The 25,313-nt window shown below is 44.0% G+C and overlaps 1 protein-coding gene across 11 annotated transcripts in view; it reads left to right on the top strand.

Moving 5' to 3' along the window:
* Positions 1–25,313, top strand: part of LOC110535740 (rap guanine nucleotide exchange factor 1) — a 45,220-nt gene that overhangs the window by 15,439 nt on the left and 4,468 nt on the right. For 2 of the 11 annotated variants that reach the window (XM_021620959.3, XM_090190227.1), the window contains exons 2-24: positions 3,144–3,289; positions 3,503–3,681; positions 3,875–4,031; positions 4,228–4,316; positions 4,441–4,596; positions 6,954–7,080; positions 7,205–7,382; positions 8,285–8,839; positions 13,869–14,071; positions 15,734–15,892; positions 17,011–17,265; positions 17,635–17,727; positions 21,315–21,391; positions 21,573–21,678; positions 22,169–22,244; positions 22,622–22,706; positions 23,594–23,686; positions 23,958–24,143; positions 24,329–24,413; positions 24,509–24,603; positions 24,754–24,832; positions 24,956–25,057; positions 25,212–25,309. In XM_021620959.3, the coding sequence (XP_021476634.3) occupies positions 3,144–3,289; positions 3,503–3,681; positions 3,875–4,031; positions 4,228–4,316; positions 4,441–4,596; positions 6,954–7,080; positions 7,205–7,382; positions 8,285–8,839; positions 13,869–14,071; positions 15,734–15,892; positions 17,011–17,265; positions 17,635–17,727; positions 21,315–21,391; positions 21,573–21,678; positions 22,169–22,244; positions 22,622–22,706; positions 23,594–23,686; positions 23,958–24,143; positions 24,329–24,413; positions 24,509–24,603; positions 24,754–24,832; positions 24,956–25,057; positions 25,212–25,309 (3,379 nt within the window). The remainder of the gene's footprint in view (positions 1–3,143; positions 3,290–3,502; positions 3,682–3,874; positions 4,032–4,227; positions 4,317–4,440; positions 4,597–6,953; positions 7,081–7,204; positions 7,383–8,284; positions 8,840–13,868; positions 14,072–15,733; positions 15,893–17,010; positions 17,266–17,634; positions 17,728–21,314; positions 21,392–21,572; positions 21,679–22,168; positions 22,245–22,621; positions 22,707–23,593; positions 23,687–23,957; positions 24,144–24,328; positions 24,414–24,508; positions 24,604–24,753; positions 24,833–24,955; positions 25,058–25,211; positions 25,310–25,313) is intronic. The other 9 variants (XM_021620960.3, XM_090190228.1, XM_021620961.3 and 6 more) reach the window with 6 other exon arrangements.

Raw genomic sequence — 25,313 nt, forward strand, 5'->3', positions numbered from 1 at the left:
ACGCACATGCCAGCCTGCTTGGAGTTTGCCAAAAGGCACCTGAAGGACTCTCAGACCATGAGAAACAAGATTCTCTGGTCTGATGAAACCAAGATTGAACTCTTTGGCCTGAATGCCAAACGTCACACCTGGAAGAAACCTGTCACCCTCCCTACGGTGAAGCATGGTGGTGGTAGCATCATGCTGTGGGTTATGGGAGCGTGATGCAGGGACTGGGAGACTAGTCAGGTCGAGGCAAAGGTGAACGGAGCAATACTTACAGTGCCAGTCAAAATGTTTGGACACACCTACTCATTCAAGGGTTTTTATTTTACTATTTTCTACATTATAGAATAATAGTGAAGACATCAAAACTATGAAATAACACCTATGGAATCATGTAGTAATCCAAAAAGTGTTAAACAAATCAAAATACATTTTATTTGAAATTCTTAAAGTAGCCAGCTTTGCACACTCTTGGAATTCTCTCAAACAGCTTCATGAGGTAGTCACCTGGAATGCTTTTCAATTAACAGGTATGCCTTGTTAAGTTAATTTGTGGAATTTCTTTCCTTAAGCCAATCAGTTGTGTTGTGACAAGGTAGAGGTGGTATACAGAAGATAGCCCTATTTGGTAAAATATCAAGTCCAAATTATGGCAAGAACAGCTCAAATAAGCAATGAGAAACGACAGTCCATCATTACTTTAAGACATGAAGGTCAGTCAATCCGGAACATTTCAAGAAGTTTCTTCAAGTTTAGTCGCTATGAAACTGGCTCTCATGAGGACCGCCACAGGAAAGGAAGACCCAGAGTTACCTCTGCTGCAGAGGATATTTATTAGAGTTAACTGCACCTTAGATTGCAACCCAAATACATGCTTCAGAGTTCAAGTAACAGACACATCTCAACACCAACTGTTCAGAGGAAACTGCGTGAATCAGGCCTTCATGGTTGAATTTCTGCAAAGGAACCACTACTAAAGGACACCAATTAAGAAGACACTTGCTTCGTCCAAGAAACACAAGCACTGGACATCAGACCGGTGGAAATCCTGTCCTTTGGTCTGACGCAGAGTAGGTGAACTGATGATCTCTGCATGTGTGGTTCCCACCGTGAAGCATGTCGGAGGTGGTGTGGGGGTGCTTTACTAGTGACACTGTCAGTATTTTATTTAGAATTCAATGCACACTTAACCAGCATGGCTACCACAACATTCTGCAGCCATACGCCATCCCATCTGGTTTGCTCTTAGTGAGACTATTATTTTGTTTTTAAACAGGACAATGACCCAACACATCTCCAGGCTGTGTATGGGCTATTTGACCAAGAAGGAGAGTGATGGAGTGCCGCATTCAGATGACTTGGCCTCCAATCACCAGACCTCAACTCAAATGAGATGTTTGGGATGAGTTGGACCGCAGAGTGAAGGAAAAGCAGCCAACAAGTGCTCAGCATATGTGGGAACTCCTTCAAGACTGTTGGAAAAGCATTCCAGGTGAAGCTGGTTGAGAGAATGCCAAGAGTGTGCAAAGCTGTCATCAAGGCAAAGAGTGGCTGCTTTGAAGAATCTAAAATATATTTTGATTATTTTAACACTTTTTTGGGTTACTACATGATTCCATATGTGTTATTTCATAGTTTTGATGTCTTCACTATTATTCTACAATGTAGAAAATAGCCTAAATAAAGAAAAGCCCTTGAAGGAGTAGGTGTGTCCAGTCTTTTGACTGGTACTGTATACTTATCTAAATGTAATTTTTCAGTAGTTAAAAAAAAAAAAAAAACATTTGTAAAAATGTCTTAACTTGTTTTTGCTTGGTCATTATTGGCCATTGTGTATAGATTGATGAGGGGGAAAAAAACGTTTTAATCAATTTTAGAATAAAGCTGTAACTTAACAAATTGTGTTAAAAGTCATGGGGTCTGAATACTTTCTGAATGCATTGTATATTTATATTCCCGACTCTGGCATTGCTCGTTCTAATATTTCAATGTGTCTTAAGTCCTTTCTTTACATTTTGGGGATTTGTGTGTATTGTTTGATTATTGTCAGGTATTACTGCGCTAGGAATCTAAGTATTTTTGCTACACCTGCGATAATATCTGCCAAATATGTGCACGCAACCAATTGATTTGAAATATTTATTTTTTATAGTTTAAAAAATATATATCAATCCGTAGGCATTTAGAATACATTTTGGAGTGGAGCTTTATAGTTACTAAGTCTGACGATACCAGTACTGCAATATTTATTTCAATGGCAAAAATGGAAGTTCGAAGCAGTCCAAACTCTTTGGTCCTTTTAAAAACCTGCTGGATGTAAAATATTCAGTGCTAATGCTTGGAAAATAAATGTAACTCTGGATGACACCATAATGATATTTGTTTCCAGGGCTGTTTCCAGGGCTGTTTTGTTTCCTTGCCATGATACTAACGGGTATAGTGATACTGGTATTATCCTGGCCCTAATAGTTACATGATGACATCACATGACCGCGTTCCTTCAGAATTTTTGGGCGATCCTAATTTATTTTTTAAAAAATGTTCATCATTTGTCATAATATAGAAAGTTCGACAAAGAAAAATGCACCCCTGTTGAACCGATAACATTTCTCCTGAAGTTGCTGTTTGCATTACCCATGTCGCAATGTTGTTGCAACATTGCTTTTGTTGAATAAACCTGGGTCAATGGAAACCTGCCTAGTGTGTCCCAGCGCCTGTGTCTGTACGAGTTGCTAAAGGAGTTCATTTGGGCCTTTTGATGCAGTTGACTTGGAAAAACGGTCAATTTAGCCTAAAATTAATTTCAGGTTTTGTGGGTAACCATTATTTTCATACAGTTGAAGAACAGTACGTGGTTTTTGAAATGAAGACAGATCTACAAGGCTCTCATTCGTATAATGCGGTTTAGACTAATTAGTGTTCATGAGTTTTCTGTTATCTCACTCTGACAACACATTTTTGCTGGCTTATTTCTTATATCTGAGCAATTGTGAGAGGTTGTGTTTAAGTCTGAAATCATGTAACATTAGATGAAACTTCCATATGTGTGAGGTATCCGAAAGTGAATTTCTAACAAGGGTTCTCTCAATTCACACTCTCTGTAGATAATGAAAGGTTATTCTCTTAATTCTCCCTCTCGCTTTCCCTCTTCTCCTCAGACTCCCAACGCTCCCATTTGTCTTCCTTCACCATGAAGCTTATGGACAAGTTCCACTCTCCCAAAATCAAAAGGACACCCTCGAAGAAAGTCAGTAAGCCGCCTTTAGAACATAGCGTCAAGACTGCGGAGAAACCTGCTAACAAGGTTTGTTAAATGTCTGTTTCTCCCTCTACATAGGCCGCAAGCTTTTGCTGTGTCCATCTCATAAGGGCAATTAGTTGTTCATTTATATCCTACAAGAAACCAGAGAATGAGACTGTGACCGCAGAGCGATAAAGCCTCACAATATGCAATAATCACGTAACCAAGATGCACCACCATGTTCACGATTGCTCTCATGTTGGCTTCCTTTTGCAGGGTCTGAGTCGTTTAGAGGAGCATGAGAAAGACGTGGTCAGTGCATTGCGTTACTTCAAGACCATCATTGACAAGATGGCGGTGGACAAGAAGGTGCTGGAGATGTTACCAGGCTCTGCCAGTAAGGTCCTGGAGGCCATCCTGCCTTTAGTCCAAGTGGAACCAAGGATCCAGCACAGGTGAGTCTGGCCCACGAGGATGTATATCTGGAGCTCTTCCATTGTGTGTTTTAAGACGAGGCTTCAGTTGACATGAGACGAGGGTCAGCCAAATGTCATTTAAGGTTGACGATTTTATTTGTTTTGTAGGGTTGCAATCGTAAGAAACCTTCAACCGTCTGTTAGCCTAATCTTTCCTCTTGGTTGTTCCCAGTTCAGCGGTGTCATCTTGTCTTAACCGTGTGTACCAGAGTCTGGGCAATCTCATTCGCTGGTCTGACCAAGTTATGCTGGAGGGGGTCAACCTGGAAGATAAAGAAACCATCGTTACTGTCACCACTGTGATCAAGGCAGTGCTCGACGGTGTTAAGGTAAAGTTGGCATACCAAAAAGAACTAACGAACATGTAAATATGCGACGTCACAAATGATTTGTAACAATTAATGCATGTTATGTTTTTTGGGGAAACGGTAGCTAGTCGAGTACTTGTTACTCTTTGGGGAAGAGATGTTGAAAGGGGTTGAAGTTGGCTCACATTTAATAACTGCACACGGTGATTGTCCACAGGAGCTGGTGAAACTGACCATCGAGAAACAGGAGCATCCCTCCCCTACGTCTCCTGTCAAACCAGTGCCACCGGCCGCCCTGACTGAGAGGTGAGTGAGCCACAGAGGATATCAATCACACTCCTCCACTTTAACCCGTACTGAACACGTCTTACACTGTGAGGAAATTGTACATAATGTAAACAACACCTGTATACAACTCGTATACCCACAGCGCTGCAGAGCCACCTGCCAAAGAGAAGGAGAGTCTGGACAAGAGTTCAGCCACAACCCAATCTACGGAAGTCTTGACTGAACCCACCGAGGAGGAAGCAGAGGAGGTGGCCCCTCCGAAACCCCCTCTCCCTGGCGTAAAGATTTCTGAACACAAGTAAGAGCTCATTTCATAGAGATGGTGTCCCTTTCATAGCTCTAACAAACAGTAGTTCAGTGGATCCCAAACTGTGGGGTGCGCCTGGGTCGGTGGGGTGAGTAAGTTGAAAGCCCTTTATTTTGTATTTTTATGAACTCCGTTGGCCTTAGAACTTACTCTTGAAAGTTGTAATAGAATGCATAAGGTGCCATTTTGAAATTGGGTGGTGCATCAGCATGAGGTTACACGGGTCGTGGGGGGGGGCGGGTGAAAGTTGGATTTTGTCTCCCAGTGTCTGTTGGAAAGCAGACTGAACCAGGTTTTCCTTCAGGACCTAGCATGTGCTTAGCTCTATGCCTTTTCTTTTTATCCTAAAAAAACTCCCTAGTTCTTGCCGATGACAAGCATATCCATAACATGATGCAGCCACCGCCATGTTTGAAAATATGAAGAGTGGTATTCAGTGATGTGCTGGATTTGGCCCAAACATAATGCTTGTCCAGTATTACTTTAGTTCCTTATTGCAAACAGGTTGCATGTTTTGGAATATATATTTATTCTGGACAGGCTTTCTTCTTTTCACTCTGTCGTTTAGGTTAGTGTTGTAGAGTAACTACAATGTTGTTGATCCATCCTCAGTTTTCTCCTATCACAGCCATTAAACTTTATAACTGTTTTAAAGTCACCATTGGCCTCATGATGAAATCCCTGAGCGATTTCCTTCTTCTCCAGCAACTGAATTAGGAAGGACACCTGTATCTTTGTAATGACTGGGTCTATTGATACACCATCCAAAAGTGTAAATAATAACTTTACCATGCTCAAAAGGATATTTAATGTCTGCTTCTTTTTTTTGTCATCCATTAAGTGCCCTAATTTGTGAGGCATCTGAAAACAACCCTGGTCTTTGTGGTTGAATCTGTTTGACTGAGGGACTTTCCAGATAATTGTTTGTGGGGGGGATACATATGTGGCGTATTCAGAAAGAAATCATATTAAACAGCATTATATCACACAGTTAGTCCACGCAAGTTATTATGTGACTTGTAAGGCACATTTTTAATCCTGAAGTAATTTAGGTTTGCCATAACAAAGGGGTTGAATACTTATTGACTCAAGATATTTCAGATTTTCATTTTTTATTTGTAAAAAAAAATCTAAAAACATAATTCCACTTTTACATGATAGGCTATTGTGTGTAGACCAGTGACACAAAATCTCAATGTAATGCATTTTAAATTCAGGCTGTAACACAACAAAATGTGGAAAAAGTCAAGGGGTGTGAATACTTTCTGAAGGCTCTGTTTACCGCTCATAACGTTGGATGCGCTTTGATTACAGGCCAACGTGCTTGTCGCTCATGTCTTTACAAGAAGGCAAGAGTGGTAGCTGGGTAACTGGGCTATAAATAGTCTTAATTCTTTAGAAGGCTTTATGGTCTTTGAAGCGTGTAGTGAAGAGAGGTGTCAGAAATTAAACTTCCGCTTGTGCAGCCCTGTCTCTGAGGCAAATTTATTTTCTGAGAAACTGGGCTCGGCAGAGGCTGGTGAGCTCACAGCCAGAGAGACACGACAACGGATGGAAAGGGACCACATTAGATTCTAGAGCCTACCACACACCGCAGCACATCCAGACGCTTATACATTTGGGGTTGGGTTAAATGCGGGAGACACATTTCAGTTGAATGCTTTGTTGAACAACTGACTAGGTATCCCCCTTTCCCTAAATACAAAAGGCTCTCTGCCTTTCCTTGTGCTCCGATCATACAAACACGAATTCTCTGAACTTCACCTTGCCAGCAGAAGGTGCTCTGCACCAGTCTCTGTGTCTTACGCAGCGCCACACTGCAGATTTATTTTTTTTGTGACATAATTTATTTTTGTCCTCTTTCCTGGGGGCTGTCATTGACCCTTGCCTTACTGGCAGATAGGATATCCTCCTCCTTTTCCACCTCCTCACCACCACAGCTGCCTGGCTGCATTCTCCACATGCCCTCTTGTCATTGGGCCATCTGTGTACACTGCGGTGTGGAAACAGTTCAGTAGCTGCTGCTCTCCCCACCGCTATCTGTTTGCGGAGGGGGGAAAGCAGCCAGGCAGTGACACATGCACGACACACTTTTCCATTGTGCTGCTACTACAGAAGGCTCTCGGAGTGTGTCAACTATTGTCCTCCTGTCTCTCAACCCCCCCTCCACTCCCGTGCAGTCTTTTCCCCACCTCCCTTCACCATACATGCAGTACATACACACAGAAGAAGTGGATCAGTCATTGTACTGAGGCTCGAGCTGCATGCTTGGCTATTGGATACTGGACAGTGGGAACGTTGCACACTGCCTCATATTGAAATGATGCCCCCTTCTCCTCCCCCTCTAGTCCTCCAGCTCTCCCTCCAAAGAAGCGCCAGTCGGCGCCCTCCCCCACTCGGGTGGCAGTGGTGGCCCCCATGAGCCACGCCACCAGTGGCTCCGGTCTTCCCATGGGCACCGGCCTCCACAAGCAGGTAGAGTAGCTTTGTTGCACTGTTAACTTATTTTGTGCCATTGTGTCTTTTCACCAAATGCTCTGACAAACATCTTGACAAACGCCGTGGCTAATAACTGGTCTGGTCCCGCTCTGGTCGACAGGAGTACGAGGTGGACGCGTTGCAGCGGCGCTTCTCAGGGGGCAGCCATTCGTACGGAGGGGAGTCGCCGCGCTTGTCGCCCTGCAACAGCATGGGCAAGCTGAGCAAGTCGGACGAGCAGCTGTCCTGGACAGTGGACAGTGGACAGTGCTCACGCAACACCAGCTGTGAGACTCTGGGTGAGAGTCTGACACACACACACACACACACATGAAACACATACACGGACACACGAAACAACAAACACACTTCACAGATGGTTAGAGAGGAGCCACCATGAGCCCAGCATGAGAGGCCTGTCTCTTTTTGATACGGTGTGTGTTTACCTCGGTCGCCACAGGGTCACCACAGGTTGTCGTAATGTGGCTCACAGACCACTACGACAGTGGAAACAAGCTGCTGCAAATGCGTGAACCAAATAGACACATGCAGGCAGGGGGCTTCCTGTTCCTGCCGCCTCCAGCAGCACAGAGCGAGGCTCACTACCTGTGACTACCATCCTGTGAGCAAAGAGACCAGACACAGAGGCTGCATCTCAATAGTCTTTAAACTGCCTCCTCTCCTTCATCTGCACTGGTCTGAAAACATAGGATAGCAGAGGGGAAAGCAATATGGTGGATGGCCGCTGAGAATGTGCCTAGTTTTAGCCGTCCAGAGACGATGAGAGGTGACGCTATTGAGGCGCAGCCTCAAAGTCTTAAGCTGTAAAACCATGGCTGTCACATTGTGGAACCAGGGACAAGCAGTGAGGGTTGGGGATACCAACGTTGCACCAAGTCATCTGGTGGCACTTTTCTCAGACGAAGGAGAAGCGAGCCGTGGTGTGCCTTCTCCATTGTGATCAACTGACGTGCCACGGATCAATTTCACACACGGTGCTCGCACTTCAAAACCTTTCGTGAAATCCTAACTCTCACTCCAAAGAAATTGGTTTTCGCCAATGTCTTAGTTGTGTTCTTGTTGTTTAGAGTGGGGTTTGTAGAGAAATGTGCTTTTTATGCCAAAGTGACAGTGAGGTTTGTTTTCAGTGCTCTATACAGTGACTCGCCTGTCCCTCCCTGTCTTTTCTCTCCCACCACAGACACCACAGACCACTACGACCCGGACTACGACTTCCTGCACCAGGACCTGTCCAGCCTGGAACAGATGCCTCCCCTGCCGGTGGGGGGGTGCCTCAGCCCCCTGCCCGAATCCCACAGCGAGTCCTCCTCCCCTTCCCCGTGCCCTTGCCCCGGCCCACCACTGGCCCAACCCCACTTCACCCCTGCCTACCCCTCCCCCCAGCCGTCCCTCCAGGGCTCCTCCACGTCCCCCCTCTACTCCCGCATGACTCCGGCATTGCCGCCCCCCGCCCTGCCAGAAAAGAAGCGCCGCAGCGGGGCCAGCTCGGGCATCTCCGACGGCTCCTACTCGGGCTCCTCCTGGCGTGTCTCCTTCGAGCGTCACCCGTCCCAGTATGACAACCTCATGGAGGAGGACATGCCGCCTGTGCCCCCCTTCCCCCTGTTCACGCCTGGCGTCTCGCCCATGACCCTGTGCCACTCCGGCGATGGGTTTGTGTCTGAGTTCTGTGCCAGCGAGACGGCAGACGTCCCCCAGAGTCCACCCCCACTCCCCGAGAAGAAGAGCCGCCACAGTGAGTATCTGACGCCAAGGGGAGGGAGAGAGGACATAGCAAGTATTGCACACACTCTGCTGATACCAGAGTTAAGGAACCCAGGGTGTAGCCCCAAATACACCGGACTGGGTCCCTTAGTTATGTCTGAAATACACGTGTGCCTCCTGCTGTAATGGAATGATAAAACCATAGTATTAAACAACATGTATATATTTTTTCTCTCTCTCTGTAACATATAAGGTGTGGCTGGGTTCAGACTAGGGACCTTATTTGCCTGGTGTGTCTGTCTGATACATGTTTGTAATCCCTGGCATTTCTGCCATACTTATGTTCCAGTAGGATTTGGTTGTTCCACCTTGCTCTCAACCCTCTGTCTGCTGCTAGCTAGACCATCATAATGGGTCAGCCATGTTGGACAGGACATGCTGCTGCTGCTAGCTAGACCATCACAATGGGTCAGCCATGTTGGACAGGACATGCTGCTGCTGCTAGCTAGACCATCACAATGGGTCAGCCATGTTGGACAGGACATGTTGCTGAATGGAGATCAGTTGGGAGTTCTATGTTCTTCATGTTTTTGCTGCAGGCTGGCCCTCGGGCTCTGTGCATGTGTGTGGATGAGTCCACATCTGAGACTCCGTGTGTGTGTGTGTGTTTGTGTGTGTGTGTGTGTGTTTGTGTGTGTGTGTGCGCGCACACACAGAGGCCTGGAGGGAATCACTGATGTCAACCCTTTGAGCTCACATGGAATAATACATTTGTTGATGGATTGTGTGGGTGAGTAGAGGAGTGGACTCTCCCGGCCGTGCAGAAAATGAGCATGTGCTGATTGACCCTCTCAGCGGAGGTGTTGAGGGGTGGCCATTATGATAATCAGCCCATTCCCCATATGGAGCATCACTATAAAGAGCTTACAGCCAGGACCAGCATGATTGTGCTGCACTTGTGCCTCCCCTGTTTATTTAGATTTCCAACAGCTGAGCACTATTCTAATAACTAAATGGTCAGGGTTTCTGCTAGGGCTAACCCCATTTAGTCGACTGTTACGTTACAGCTGTATTCTAAAATTGATTACATCGTTTTTTTCCCTCATCTATTTACAGACATTACCCTGTAATGACAAAGTAAAAACAGGTTTTTAGAAATTGTTGCTAATTTATACAAAAAAATCTGACATCTGAAATATACATAACTATTCAGAGCCTTTACACAGTACTTTTTTGAAGCACCTTTTGCAGTGATTACAGCATCGATTCGGTATGGCACCTCTGTATTTGGGGAGTGTTTCCCATTCTTCTCTGCAGATTCTCTCAAGGTCTGTCAGGTTGGATGGGGAGTGTTGCTGCACAGCTATTTTCAGGTTTCTCCAGAGATGTCTGGGCTCTGGCTGGGCCACTCAAGGACATTCAGAGACTTGTCCCGAAGCCACTCCTGCATTGTCTTGGCTGGGGGCTTAGGGTTGTTGTCCTGTTGGAAGGTGAACCTTCGCCCCAGTCTGAGGTCCTGAGCGCTCTGGAGCAAGTTTTCACCAAGGATCTCTCTGTACTTTGCTTCTAGAAGGTTCTCCCATCTCCACAGCGGAACTCCAGAGCTCTGTCAGAGTGACCATGTTCTTGGTCACCTCCCTGACCAAGGCCCTTCTCCCATGATGGCTCAGTTTGGCCAAGCGGCCAGCTCTAGGAAATGTCTTTCTGGTTCCAAACTTCTTCCATTTAATAATGATGAAGGACACTGTGTTCTTGGGGACCTTCAATGATGCAGACATTTTTTGGTACCCTTCCCCAGATCTGTGCCTCGACACAATGCTGTCTTAGAGCTCTATAGACAATTCCTTCAACCTCATTGCTTGGTTTTTGCTCTGGCATGCACAGTCAACTGTGGGACCTTAAATAGACTTGCCTCGTTAAAGGTAAAATAGACAGGTGTGTGCCTTTCCAAATCATGTCCAATCAATTGAATTTACCACAGGTTGACTCCAATCAAGTTGTAGATCATCTCGAGGGTGATCAATATGAACAGGAGGGTCTGAATACTTATGTAAATTTGGTATTTCTGTTTTTTATTTTTAATAAATGTGCAAACGTTATTTTTACTTTTTTATCACCGTTTTCGTTTTGTCATTATGAGGTATTGCGTGTAGATTGCCGAGGGTTTTTTGTTGTTGTATTTAACCCATTTTAGAAAAGGGCTGTAACGTAACAAACTGGAAAAAGTAAAGGGCTGTATACTTTCCGAAAGGCACTGTATATCTACAGAAATACGGCTGATCTTGCTTCTGTTGCCTGTTTGAGTGTTTAACCTCTCTAGGGTATGTGGGACGCTAGCGTCCCACCTGGCCAACATCCAGTGAGATTGCAGAGTGCCAAATTCAAATACAAAAATACTCATTATAAAAATTCAGAAAACAAAACATATTTTTAGGTAGGTTTAAAGATTAACTTCTTGTGAATCCAACCACGGTGTCAGATTTTTAAAATGCTTTACGGCGAAAGCATAACTTACAAATATTTGAGAACATAGCCCAGCAGACAAATCATTACAAACAGTAACCAGCCAAGTAGTAGAGTTACACAAGTCAGAAATAGAGATAAAATTAATCCCTTACCTTTGATGATCTTCATATGATTGCACTCAGAAGACATTAATTTACTCAATAAATATTTATTTTGTTCGATAGTCTCTTTATATCCAAAAAAACCTGTTTGCGTGTTTTCTTCAGTAATCCACAGGCTCAAACGCAGTCAAAACAGGCAGACAAAAAAATCCAAATTTGTATCCGTAAAGTTCAAAGAAACATGTCAAACAATGTTTATAATCAATCCTCAGGTTGTTTTTAGCCTAAATAATCGATAACATTTCAACCGGACAATAACGTATAAAAGGTAAATGAGAAAGGCACTCTCTCGGTCGCACGGATGAAAAAGCTCTGTGAAACAGCAGGGTCCACTCATTCCGACTCTTACTCCCTAATTTTTCTGAATACAAGTCTGTAACCATTTCTAAAGACTGTTGACATCTAGTGGAAGGCATAGGAACTGCAATTTGAGTCCTAAGTCAATGGATACTGTAATGGCATTGAATAGAAAACTACAAAACCAACAAAAAAAACTACTTCCTGAATGGATTTTTCTCCGGTTTTCGCCTGCCAAATCAGTCAGTTCTGTTATACTCCTGTCGCAACCGGGAGGTCTGTGGGGCGACGCACAATTGGCCCAGCGTCGTCCGGGTTAGGGAGGGCTTGGCCGGTAGGGATATCCTTGACTCATCGCGCACCAGCGACTCTTGTGGCGGGCCAGGCGCAGTGCATGCTAACCAAGGTTGCCAGGTGCACTGTGTTTTCTCCGACACATTGGTGCGGCTGGCTTCTGGGTTGGATGCGCGCTGTGTTAAGAAGCAGTGCGGCTTGGTTGGGTTGTGTTTCGGAGGACGCATGACTTTCAACCTTCGTCTCTCCCAAGCCCGTACGGGAGTTGTAGCGATGAGACAAGATAGTAGCTACTAAACAATTGGATACCACGAAATTGGGGAGAAAAAGGGGTACAATTCAAAAAAACAAATAAACAAACAGTTCTGTTATACTCAGACACTAGTTTAACAGTTTTACTAAACAATTGGATACCACGAAATTGGGGAGAAAAAGGGGTACAATTCAAAAAAACAAATAAACAAACAGTTCTGTTATACTCAGACACTAGTTTAACAGTTTTGGAAACTTTAGAGTGTTTTCTATCCAAATCTACCAGTTATATGCATATCATATCTTCTGGGCCCGAGTAGCAGGCAGTTTACTTTGGGCATGCTTTTCATCCAAAATTCCGAATGCTGCCCCCTACCCTAGAGAAGTTAATAGCCTACTGATTCCGTTAGCACCGAGCCGCATGCAACGGCAAAATGTCGGATAAAGCAATTTCACAGATTTGTCTGCTGTAATAAAGGCTTTACAAACATATTTTTGTTAAAGTCTATTACTTTAAATTAGTGTTGTTTACACTGTTCCAAACAGGCAGAAAAATGATATTGTAATCGAACAGCACCTGTTTGTCGCACGTATAATGCCGCAGCTCTCGCTCCTATACCCTCATTTTTCTGGATCTCCGGTAGTTTCCACAACTAAGTCAAATGTCTTCCACTGATCTGACTTCCCTTTCCCTCCGCAACCAGTAAACATTCACCCATTTCAAGTTTCTTTTTCACTTCCTCCGCATCCATTTTGCTGTCAGGTGTTACTGTGTTCAAAATTTGTTAGAACCAATTTATTGATTTGATTATGATAGGCTATAGGTCAGGCCCTATTGGTCACATATAAAGAGAGCAAGGGTTGAGGGAATAGGGAAAGTTTTTCCTAAACACATTAAGGGATTTCGGTAACAGAACTTTCCAGTCAGAAACAAGTAAGAAACTAAATGGCTGACATGATGTTGCAGCTTCAGCATGGACAGCGCAATAAACACTTGCTGTGCTGTGGTGCCTTTTCAGTAGGCAGGTGAGTGAGACAACATGCGCCAGTCACACAGGCCCTTGCTGTCATTTTTTTTAACACAGTGTGACCAACATGGTCTTTCTTGGGAATTTTTTTTGTGTCTTAATTATTTAATAAAACATTGTGCCTAGAGCATCAGACAAGCTCTATGCATATGTAGTAGATTTTATTCAAACACATAGGGTTTGTTTGTCTGTGTATGGAAAAATAAGTTTCAACATTTTGACCAATCTATTGGTCGAAAGAACAGGACGCCTCTCGGTCGACCAAGATTTTTTTGGGGGTCGGGGACTACCCTCATTTCCCCCAAAATATGATTTTCTTGTTTTTAAGTGGAGCTGGTTTGAATTCACTTAATGAACCTTCTTCATTCGACTTTCAATTTCCAATGTTAGAATTTACGGAATAGAGAGAAGTTCTCAGTTTTAAACCAACGTTTGACATGTAGATTAAAAAACACTGTTATACGGTTTGAGATTCTCAGAAGGACACTGTCATTGTCATCTGCTAACGTTTTCTCATGATTTGTTTTGTTCTTTTGTGTGTGCACACATCTCGCCCCCACAGTACTGAAGTACATGCAGTTTGTGGAGGACTACTCGGAGCCCCAGCCCTCACTCTTCTACCAGACACCTCAGAGCGAGAGCATCTACGAGCAACGCAACAAGCGCTTCCAGGAAGTCTACAGCTTCAACGACTCGTATAGCAGCAATGACTCTGTTCACGAGCCTCTCCCACCCCCGGCACTGCCACCCAAACAGAGGCAGCTGGTGAGCTACAGCCCAACAGCTCCACCTCACACACTGACGCCCACACCGAGGCCTCACACCCACCAGTAGCACAGCGTATTGTACAGCAGCCAACCCTGTACATGCACATCCATCACTTACTATGCCTTTTGGCCCAATGCATATACATTTAAAGTAACTCATTTTCTCATGATATATTGTTCCAAGTCTGTACGATTGAGTGGCGAGTGAGTCCATAATGTTTTATCCCATGCATATATAATGGAGGAAGAAAAGCAGGGTGAATTGAAAGTCCTGAACATCCAAATGGCAGGCGATGCCACATCTCCCAACACTACTTCTATACATAAAAATCTATTTAAATGCTTTTTCAGCATCAGATTTACAATCCAGTTCTATGGTAGAATTTAAATTGCTACGATTTCTGTCACAGGAAGAGGGAAAAAAAGTACCCGATGGCATAAGACGATTGGCCTTTTGTACAGACTAGTTCAACACCCTCCACGACGTCCCATCTTACATCCCACCACAAGGCTAGCCTTTGATTTCATCACTTTTGCTATTGTTGTGATTGTTTGAGACCTCTGCAAGGCTGTACTAGTTCAATTTAATGCCATTATCTCCGTAACCAGACATTCATGGTTCGAAAAAGTAATTGATATAAATGAGGAAATCCGTACTCAAAGTTTATCCATGATTTACAAATATGATCTTTTTTTTTACACACTATATCTAAAGCAGATCAAAATGTGAGAAACATTTCTGCACGATCTGTTGTTTGGTCTTGGGGATTACTGCATCCGAGTACATATTGGGTGCAGATTAAGACGAGTCACATCGCAGAATTCTCTCTGGATCAGGGAAAGAAAACAAGGATTGGTTTGAAGCTATAGGGAGGGCGAGGAAAGGGTGTTTTGTGTTTCATGTAATCAAAAAGTTGTTTCTGAGCTGGCTGTTGATAAGTCATGTCCACTGGGTGTACTTTCTGATTCCTGGAATGAATAGACTTCTTCCCTGAGCAGAAAGTCCAAAGCTGAGAAAGTAACTAGTTACGTACGTTTAGGCCAGTCACCTGCTTTGCACAGTATGTAGGCATAGCTTGAACTGCAACAGTAATTCGTTTGTAAATTATGTACACAATATATAGGATATGGAATCCGAGCTAAAGTATTTTAAACTGCTGTCGAGTACCCAGCCGAGTGTGAAAATTGTGGTCTCGAGTCTGAAATGTCCATTCCCTCCCTAACTCACTGCAATTGTCATGTATGAGATGGAGAACGTTTCTACGTTTTCCCTTTTGCCACGACGTTGTGTTCAAATTTTGCATTCCGTCTTATGTTGTTGCTTATTTTCCATTGCACTCATCAAATCTCATTCCTTTTTGTCTTTCTGGAAAGCCCACTCTCCATCAGAGCGATTCGTAATACTGAGGTAACCGTAGAATATTAGAGAACGCTTAGGACTAGTGTGACTCTACTTTAACCCTTTGTCTGCTGTAACATTATTTTAGTCCATCAAGCCTCTTCTTTCCTGCTGCTTCTATTGTGTGCTTAAGTATCTGCGTAAACCTACATCTTCTTCCGCTGTCTAACATCTCCCACTGCACTTTTATCTCTGCTCCTCTCTCTCGCTCTCTCCCTCTCTACTTTCTTCCCCCACGACACCCCCCCCCCCCTCTTCCAGGCCTCCCACTCTGCGTCTCCCTCTTCCTCGTCCTCATCCTCTCTCTCCTGCCACCTCCAGCAGTCGCAGGCTGCGGTGGTGGAGGAGGTGGGGTCTGCGCTCAGCATGTCCGTCTCTAACTCCTTCCTGAGCCGCCAGTCCTCCCTGACCACCCCCATGGTGAGTGACCCTCAATGGGCCTGTCTGTCTCTCTACAGTTGCTTCTCTGCTCACTCTCTACAGCAGACTTGACTTCAAATAGTGTTTTTATTTCTAGAACTTTCTATATTCGAACTTTATTTAACCAGGCAAGTCGGGGCCAAATAAAAAAGAAAGGGGAAGCCTCATTGAGCCTGTTTAGTGTAGAGACTCTCTCTCTACATGATCTGGCTCTGTGCCCCCTTGGAGAGCCAGATGGGCATTTTTTTTGCAGCTTGCGGTGTACTCCACTGCTCCCAGGCAACCTGGATCGAGTGCAGAAAAACCAATACTAGTTGAACCCTGGTCTGCTCCGCTCCGGCTTTAGAACTAATAATCCAGCGAGTTCATTTATTAGCCGTTGTACACAACGTGTTCGGCTACTAATAAGGGAGTATCTGGGGCAACAACATGCGCACACACTGACAAACCAACTTTCATTCTTCACTCTCTGCCAGACCTCTCTATGTTTACACACTCCTAATGACAATCGTTGTCAGAGAGAAAGGGTGCACTTAACATGTGTTTTTTCATCCAGCGTTTGTGAAATGTGGCACATGCAAAGCATACAGATCAAAGATGATTCAGACCAATATGAGTATTGCAGTTATTTGAATCAACCGATGTCATTCCTTTTAAATCTGGCTCTTGAACCCCATCCGGGATTATTAAAGTATACAAGCCTATCAAAATGTATGTTCACTATTATTTTCTGCCTAATGATGTAATTTTGGAGCAATGATGAGGATGATTGACTTGTTCTTGCTGAAGAACGGTTTATCCTTGTTGCAATTAAACCCATATGCATGGGATATTCAACAGATATTACAACAGACTTATTACCACAAGCACATTTTGTGAAAATGTAATTTTGAAGAGACTTGAGTTGGAATAGGAATTCTAGCCACTGACTAACCAGTCAAATAAACAATCTAGCCTACAGTCATATTGTTTTCTGATGGCAGGAAGGCCAATGCTTCTTACTTCAATGATTTATTTTTTTCTTCACATTTTTACTCTTTAAAATGTTACATCTCTCGAGTAGGTTTGAACTTAATCTCTCTTTCTCTTTCCCTCTTTTCTCGCCCTCGCTCACTCAGCATAAGACAATTCTCAGGTCCTATTCTCAGGACTTTGCGCCTCTCTGCCTGTCTTCCATTCCATATCTCCTCTCATCTGTCTCTTCCCACTCTCCCATTGTCCACCAATCGCAGAGCATGGACCTAGCTGCCCCGGGCACTGGCGGCCCTGACCCTGTGCTGGTGGCCAACGGCTCACTGGACAGCTCTGGTGGCTCTCTTGCAGTCTGCCTTCCCACTGACTCTTCTTTCTCTGACACTCGTCAAACCTCTTTGGTGAGCCCTAGCTGTGTGTTGTGACAAGTGTTTGACAATGGGATTGTCTATGAAGCGTTCAATTTTTTGGGGGGGGGGGGGTCTGGAGTAGGTTCTAAACATTGTTTCAATGTAAGGACTGTGATGTTCTTATCCTTGAAAATAGGCCCAGCCTTAAGTAAAAAAACAGGCTGTAGCCTATGTATGCTGTGGTGATTGGAACAATTGGTTCTTAGTGGTTTCACTTGAGATGATATAGCTACTTGTTTGTTTTAACCGGCTTTACTGCTTTCAGCTTTCACATTCGCAGTATACTTTTTTTTTTTTTTACACATTTGCTTTTTCCTGGCATCTGTCATTCTCTTTGCTGTCCTCCTTTTTCCTCCGTAGAGTGAAAGCGCTAATGAGGAAGTCGGGGAGGGAGAGTACGTCAATCTGTACTCATCCAGCCAAGCCAAAGGAGACGGGCCGCTCTCCCGCCGAGTAAGTAGCGTAGCCTTAGCAGAGAGAGGCGGCATGAGAAAAAGAAGAGAGCGGAGAGAGCGGGGTGCTTTCACAAACACAGTGCACCATGACTGACAGCGGACCTCACAATCTAACCCCATTTTGAACTCGACCTGACTTCTCAAGGTTCACCGTCTCTTCGACCGCTTGGCATGCCCTGCTTCGCTGACTTGTCTGTACATTACCATGGGTTGTCCTCCTTTTCCAAACCCCCCTGCCACTGGACTGTCCCCATGTACTACTATAACCTCAAAGGACTCCAAAGTCACCTCCTGTCATTGTCTGAATGAGGCTTTGTCTCCAAGTCACAGTGAGACATTTTACCACGTTCACATACTTGACATTTGGCCGTTAAAGCCACCGGTGGTTGTCTCCGACCGTTGGGTCAGGTCCAGATCGTAGTAACTCATTTCAACTGGAAGCATTAATGGCTTTGTGTTTAGTCCCTGTGCTTCACTTCTTCCATCGGGCCTTCTATCAGGGATGATATAATCCAATAAAATGACTAATCGCTCAGTTCTCCCCACATTAAAAAAAACACTGGCCTATTAGAGCATCTGCTTTTGGGCTGGAGATGGGTGTATGTACAGGGCCTTCAGAAATGATTCACACCCCTTGACTTTTTCCACATTTTTGTTGTGTTACAGCTTGAATTTAAAATGTATTAAATTCAGATTTCGTCACTGGCCTAAACGCAATTCCCCATAATGTCAGAGTGGAATCATGTTTTTTCCAAATGTTTGGAAATTCAATAAGTCATTCAAAAAGAAAAGCTGCAATGTCTTGAGTCAGTAAGTATTCAACCCCTTGTTGTTATGGCAAGACTAAATACGTTCCGGAGTAAAAATGTTCTCATAAGACACAACGTGGCCAAAAGTATGTGGACACCTGCCCGTCGAACATCTCATTCCAAAAATCATGGCCGTTAATATGGAGTTGGTCCCCCTATAACAGCCTCCACTCTTCTGGGAAGGCTTTCTACTAGATGTTGGAACATTGCTGCTGGGACTTGTTTCCATTCAGCCACAAGAGCATTAGTGAGGTCGGGCACTGATGTTGGGCGATTAGGCCTGGCTCGCAGTCTGCGTTCTAATTCATCCCAAAGGTGTTCGATGGGGTTGAGGTCAGGACTTTGTGCAGGTCAGTCAAGTTCCACACCGATCTCGACAAACCATTTATGTATGGACCTCTGTGCACGGGGGAATTATCATGCTGAAACAGGAAAGGGCCTTCCCCAAACTGTTGCCACAAAGTTGGAAGCACATAATTGTCTAGAATGTCACTGTATGCTGTAGCATTAAGATTTCCCTTCACTGGAACTAAGGGGTCTAGCCTGAGCCATGAAACAGCCCCAGACCATCAAACCTTTCCAAAAAACTACAGTTGGCACTATGCATTCGGGCAGGTAACAGATTCGTCCATTGGATTGCCAGATGGTGAAATGTGATTCGATTCATCCCTCCAAAGAACGCGTCTCCACTGCTCCAGAGTCCATTGGGGGCGAGCTTTACACCACTCCAGCCGACACTTGACATTATGCATGGTGATTTTAGGCTTGTGTTGCAACTGAGGACAGATGATTTTTACGCGCTACGGGCTTCTGCTGTCCCGTTCTGTGAGCTTGTGTGGCCTATCATTTTGTGGCTGAGCTGTTGTTGACGTTTCCACTTCACAATAACAGCACTTACAGTTGACTGGGACAGCTCTCAGCTCCAGCAAGGCAGAATGAACTTTGTTGTAAAGGTGGCATCCTATCACTGAGCTCTTCAGTAAGGCCATTCTACTGCAACTGTTTGTCTATGGAGATTCCATGGCTATGGGCTGGATAATGAACCCCTGTCAGCAACGAGTGTGGCTGAAATATCAGAATTTGAGGGGTGTCCACATACTTTTGTATATATAGTGTAAGTTGCATGGACTCACTGTGTGCAATAATAGTGTTTAACATGATTTTGAATCTCTGTACCCCACACACACAATTATCTGTAATTTCCTTCAGTCGAGCAGTGGATTTCAAACACAGATTCAAGCACAAAGACCAGGGAGGTTTTCCAATTCCTCGCAAAGAAGGGCAACTATTGTTAGAGGGGTTAAAAAAAATAATAATTAAACATATATTGAATATCCGTTTGATCATGGTTAAGTTACACTTTGGATGGTGTATCATTTGACCGTCACTCCAACTCAGTTACCAGAGAGGAAGGAAACCGCTCAGGGATTTCACCATGAGGCCAATTGTGACTTTAAAACAGTTAGAGTTTAATGGCTGTAATAGGAGAACTGAGGATGGATCAACAACATTGAAGATAAAATACTTCAACAAGTTTACAACAAGACACTAAAAGGAATACTGCAAAAATGTGGCAAAGTAATTCACTTTTTGTCCTGAATACAAAGTGTTATGTTTAGGGCAAATCCAATACAACACATTACTGAATACCACTCCATATTGTCAAGCTTAGAGGTGGCTGCATCATGTTATGGGTATGCTTGTAATTGTTAAGGACTGGGGAGTTTTTCAGGATAAAAATAAACAGAATGGAGCTATTCTAATGTATTGACTCGGGGTCAAATACTTATCCAACAAAGATATATTAGTGTTTTCATTTGTAAAAAAAAAAAATCTTCCACTTTGACATTAGAGTATTTTGTGTAGATCATTGACAAATGCAATTTAAATTCATTTTTATCCCACTTTTTAACACAACTAAATTTGGAAAAGGTCTAGGGCTGTGAATGCTTTCTGAAGGCGCTGCATAGAGCCCCACAGTGGAGGGGTCATAATACCCGTAAAACCTAGCAGTCAAACTAGGAAATGGTTCCAATTATTTTTCCACCATTCGTTTTTCCGATAGGGAATTTAAGAAACACTTAAAATAAGGGCTGTGTTTCGTGTAGGCTTACCCTGGCGTGACGTTCTGATAACCATGTCAATCTCTCTTAGCATTTCATTTTTAGGGAGTAAATACAGGTGAATATATTGATAAAAGTCACCTTGTCCTAGAGAGATTTACAGTTATCAAAACGTCTTGCCAGGGTAAGCCTACAGTACACCAAAAAAACAAACATTTGATGTGTTTCTATAATCCCCGATCTGAAAAAAAAAGGTGGAGAAAAAAACGATTCAAACCATTTCTCTTATCTGTATATTTACTGTTACACTTGCGCTAGAGAAGTAAGGCTGGAGTTATGCATGTATGCATACAGCATTTGATAATGATAGTGTGTGTGAACTACCATTTGCCTGTTTTACTCAAACCTGACTGAACAACTCACTGAATACTAAGTTGCTTAAACAGCGTAACGTCCAATCACATCGACCTTAACTAAAAAAGCATTTTTCACCTTTTAACATGACCTCGGGGTCATGTTCATTAGGCACCAAACAGAAGAACATGTACTGAAACAGGGATAGAAATGTCCAATGAGAATCTCACATTTTAGTTTTCCACTTCAGAACCATTTCCAAATGTTTTCCATTGCGTGCCCTAATGAACATGAACTTAGGCTGCTGGATTTGGTCCGAGACCTGTCCCTGTCCTAACTACGTTGTGTGTCATTGTCAGGACTCATCCGCCATAGATGACTCACTGGAGGACACTGCCTCAGAGAACCCACTGTGCGAGGACACGTGCAATGACAGGTAAGTGCCCATGCCATGACGGACTGTGCCTTCGGTTAGTTCATCATTCTCCATTGTTCCTACTCTCGATTGACAATAGGAAGGATTCGACAATTTAACAAGTGAACCTTGTTAACCGATATCTTAAATCACCCTCCACCCCCTCCCCCTTTTCGCTATAATCTTTTTTTCTCTCTCTCAGCCGAAGGCAAAAGTCCTCAGAAGAAGGGCCAAGTAGCGAGGAGACGGATGAACTTTCCCTCATCGATCACATGGAGATCATGTCCCGGATAACACTAAAGCAGGAGGTAAACGTGCTTCTTAGTTCCTACTATTGCGGGTCAGTCCGTTTGACCTCGAGGCTCTTTGAGCTCAATCCGTTTATAATCACAGGGAAGGCCTCTTTCTATGAGATACTTCATAGGAATCTACAAGAAGGATACTCATAATACTAAATAAGCCTCCACCCCAAAGCTGCTTACAGAGAGCCTGTCCTCTGCTACCCCATGCCTCTCTAACTCAATGTTACAATCTCACAGTAGATAAGTATGTGATTATCGGCGAAAAGCTAGAGTTGGCATGGCAAGGTCAGACCGGCTTTAGTAGCGCATATCTCCTTATAGATAACCCTCTCACGGCTAACAAGTCTGGCTTTTCAAAACATATTTTTTCTATATTGTCGGTACGGTTTAATCAGGATAGTCACTCATAGCGCTACACTGGGACTCATCACGAAGTCAACGCTTAGGCTAATCCTTTCTCCCCGTACAACTTTTTCATCTGTCCGTGTGATACCAGAGCGACGACGGTCCAGATGTCCGAGCCGGATCGGGGGATATTTTATTAGTCCACGCCACAGAAACGGATCGCAAAGGTGTGTATGTATGACCTCCGTAGCGCACAAACACACACACACACACAGACAGACACACACATCCCCCAGAGGAGACTAGTACATGTGGTCTGTGTTCACTCAGTAGGGCGGGTCTCTCCCCACACTCCTACTTCAATACCTCATAATTACTGGAATCAACAGCACTATATGTCGTGCTTCTGTATGCCAATGTTTTGCAAATAAAACCAAGTAAGTTTTTTTGATGTTTATTTTATGATGACCTATCCGAGGTTGAATGTGTTACTGTCAGTAATACGTCTTTTTCCCTAATAGACCCAGACTTTCCTTCCCTCAGATGGGAGCTCTTGACAAACGAGAGGATATTTAGTGATCTCCTGTGGGGTCTTCTTTTCCAGATCTTGTCTTGTACTGTGAGGCTTTCCTGACGACGTACAGAACATTTATAACCCCCGAGGACCTCATCAAAAAGCTGCACTACAGATATCCTTTCCATGCTTCACATCTCACATGTATTCACAAGGGTCACCCACCAAAAAAGGCTTCAGAGAAAAGTATTCTGTGGCCCAGGAAACGAAACTGCCGAGTTTCAACATCATTACGTAGATCATTTTATGAATATGAACACTGTGTGTTAAAACTTGTAAAAGTTGCACGTTAATTACATATTATAAATAAAAGGTACAGTTTTTTGAAATCATAGCGCATTTTGGGTCATTTCCCCTAGTTGAGGTTGCCATGTTACAGCTTGGTTACAATTGTTACACATGTTCCGTTGTCCATGCTTGCAGAAAGCAACTTGTGTACTGGACTGGAGAAATTCCGAAATAATACGAGATAAGAAGCTGTTCAAAGGTGCTAAATAGAGTTTTCTCCGATGCCAGAACAGCGCTTTATGTAGCTGTCAGGACCTTGAATGTTTTGAGAGCTGTGTTACCTAGCAAACGTTGTGCGGTCTTTAGTTTAGCTAGCAGTCAATAGCAATGATGGCCCTTGTTATGCTAAATACAGCTGCTAAAACATCTTATACTGTACATGCTTAAAAACATATTTTCTCATTTAGAGGGTTCACCTGGATCAGTGATGGACCTGTAACGTGTTGCTTGACCTTATGCAAGGATGAACACACAAATAAATGTGCAACTTTGACATGTTTTGAACCACAGCGTTCATATTCATGAAATGATCTACGTAGAGAAGAAACAGATTTTTGGTGGCTTGCCCTTGACTAATGTGGACAGAGAGAGCTTCCTTCAACAAAGCCTGCTTGGTTGAGACAATAGGGAATGGGAAGCAAAATCCTTACGATAGACGTAAACACTGAATACTGTAAGATTGGAGACTGTTTGTTTCGCTTAACCCCTCCACACATACACCAGATTTAGTCACAGCCCAGACACCTTCAAGAAGAGAGTCAGCAAAAACACTTTCTTCGTTCTGGTCCGTGTGGTGGACGAGCTGTGGTGAGTTCCCTGGGCTGTCATTTGACTAGAAAACTGTCTATCAAAAACATACACTCTGCAAAGACCATTTTTCATGTCCTGATTTTTATTCGCATTTCCTTTTGCGAAAAGGGGGGGGGGGGCTTAACTGGTCATGATTCATTTTCAATTAAACGCCTCATGTCTTTTTCCTGTCTTTTTTTTCTCCTTCACCCACCGCTCTCATACCCCTCTCTCATCCCTCCATTCCCTCGGCTTTGGAACTGTGTGTGTGTGTGTGTGTGTGTGTCAGTCTGGTGGAGATGACGGAGGACATCCTGAAGCAGCTGATGGACCTGGTGTTCAGGCTGGTGTGTAACGGTGAGCTGAGCCTGGCCCGCGTGCTTCGCAAGAACATCCTGGACAAGGTGGAGCAGAGGAAGCTGCTGCGCTACACCAACTCCCTTAAACCACTGGCCGCGCGAGGTGTCGCTGCCAGGTAGGCCCGAAGGAGAATACTGTGACCTCTGAAACCTTGCATTTTGTATTGTTTCCGAGAAAGTTGCCATTTAGAAATGTTCAGCGCCGCAACAGTAACATTCTTTGTTGCTTTCTGAACATCAATGTATCACAGTGTCTAGTTCGAACTCTGGCCATATTCACTTTTTTCGTTGTCGTCTTTAGACCGGGGACCCTGCATGATTTCCGCAGTCACGAGATTGCTGACCAGCTAACTCTCCTGGACGCGGAGCTCTTCTACAAAATTGAGGTAACTCATCCAAGCATGTCCTTCTCCTCCTGCATATGCTGCCCCTCTCTAAAAAAAAAGTCCTTATTCGTGTCACTCTGTCTCCCTCTACACAGATCCCTGAGGTGTTGCTTTGGGCTAAGGAGCAGAACGAAGAAAAGAGTCCTAACCTCACACAATTCACAGAGCACTTTAACAACATGTCCTACTGGTAAGCCTGAGCCCCAAATCTTAACTTAGTCACCACAGTGCTTCTCTTCGTCCCTTCAGCACTTCTCTGCCCTGTCCGAGAGGAAAGCAGCCAGGTCTGGAGAACGTGATGACAAACTGATGCATCTCTCCTCCTTCGTGTCTCCCTCAGGGTACGCTCCATAATCATTCTGCAGGAGAAAGCCCAGGACCGAGAAAAGCTCCTCCTTAAATTCATCAAAATAATGAAGGTATACCTGTTTGAAATGTGGATACTTAAGAATGGGCAAACAGTGGTATTGGGGAGCGTTTGTTGAAAAAAGCAACACATTCTCAAGTGCGTTTTAAGGTGGTTTCCCTTCACTGTCTTGCAGCACTTACGGAAGCTAAATAATTTCAACTCGTATTTGGCAATATTATCTGCCTTGGATTCGGCTCCCATCCGAAGACTGGAATGGCAGAAAACAACCTCCGAGGCGAGTTAGACTGTGTTGTCTAATAGATGTCCAAAGATTGCTCTGAAACCTTTGGTTAATTGTTCATCTTTCCTTCGCAGCACTTTACTCTTAGATGAAATCTCTACATGTGTTGTGTTTGAGGTTAACATGGCTGTCACTGTTCTGTTTACAGGGCCTAGAGGAATACTGCACGTTGATAGACAGCTCCTCGTCGTTCCGGGCCTACCGAGCGGCACTGGCCGACGTGGAGCCACCATGTATACCATATCTGTAA

Source organism: Oncorhynchus mykiss, chromosome 11 (genome assembly GCF_057628025.1).
Source record: "Oncorhynchus mykiss isolate SJ-2025 chromosome 11, ASM5762802v1, whole genome shotgun sequence".
Classification (NCBI taxonomy): domain Eukaryota; kingdom Metazoa; phylum Chordata; class Actinopteri; order Salmoniformes; family Salmonidae; genus Oncorhynchus; species Oncorhynchus mykiss.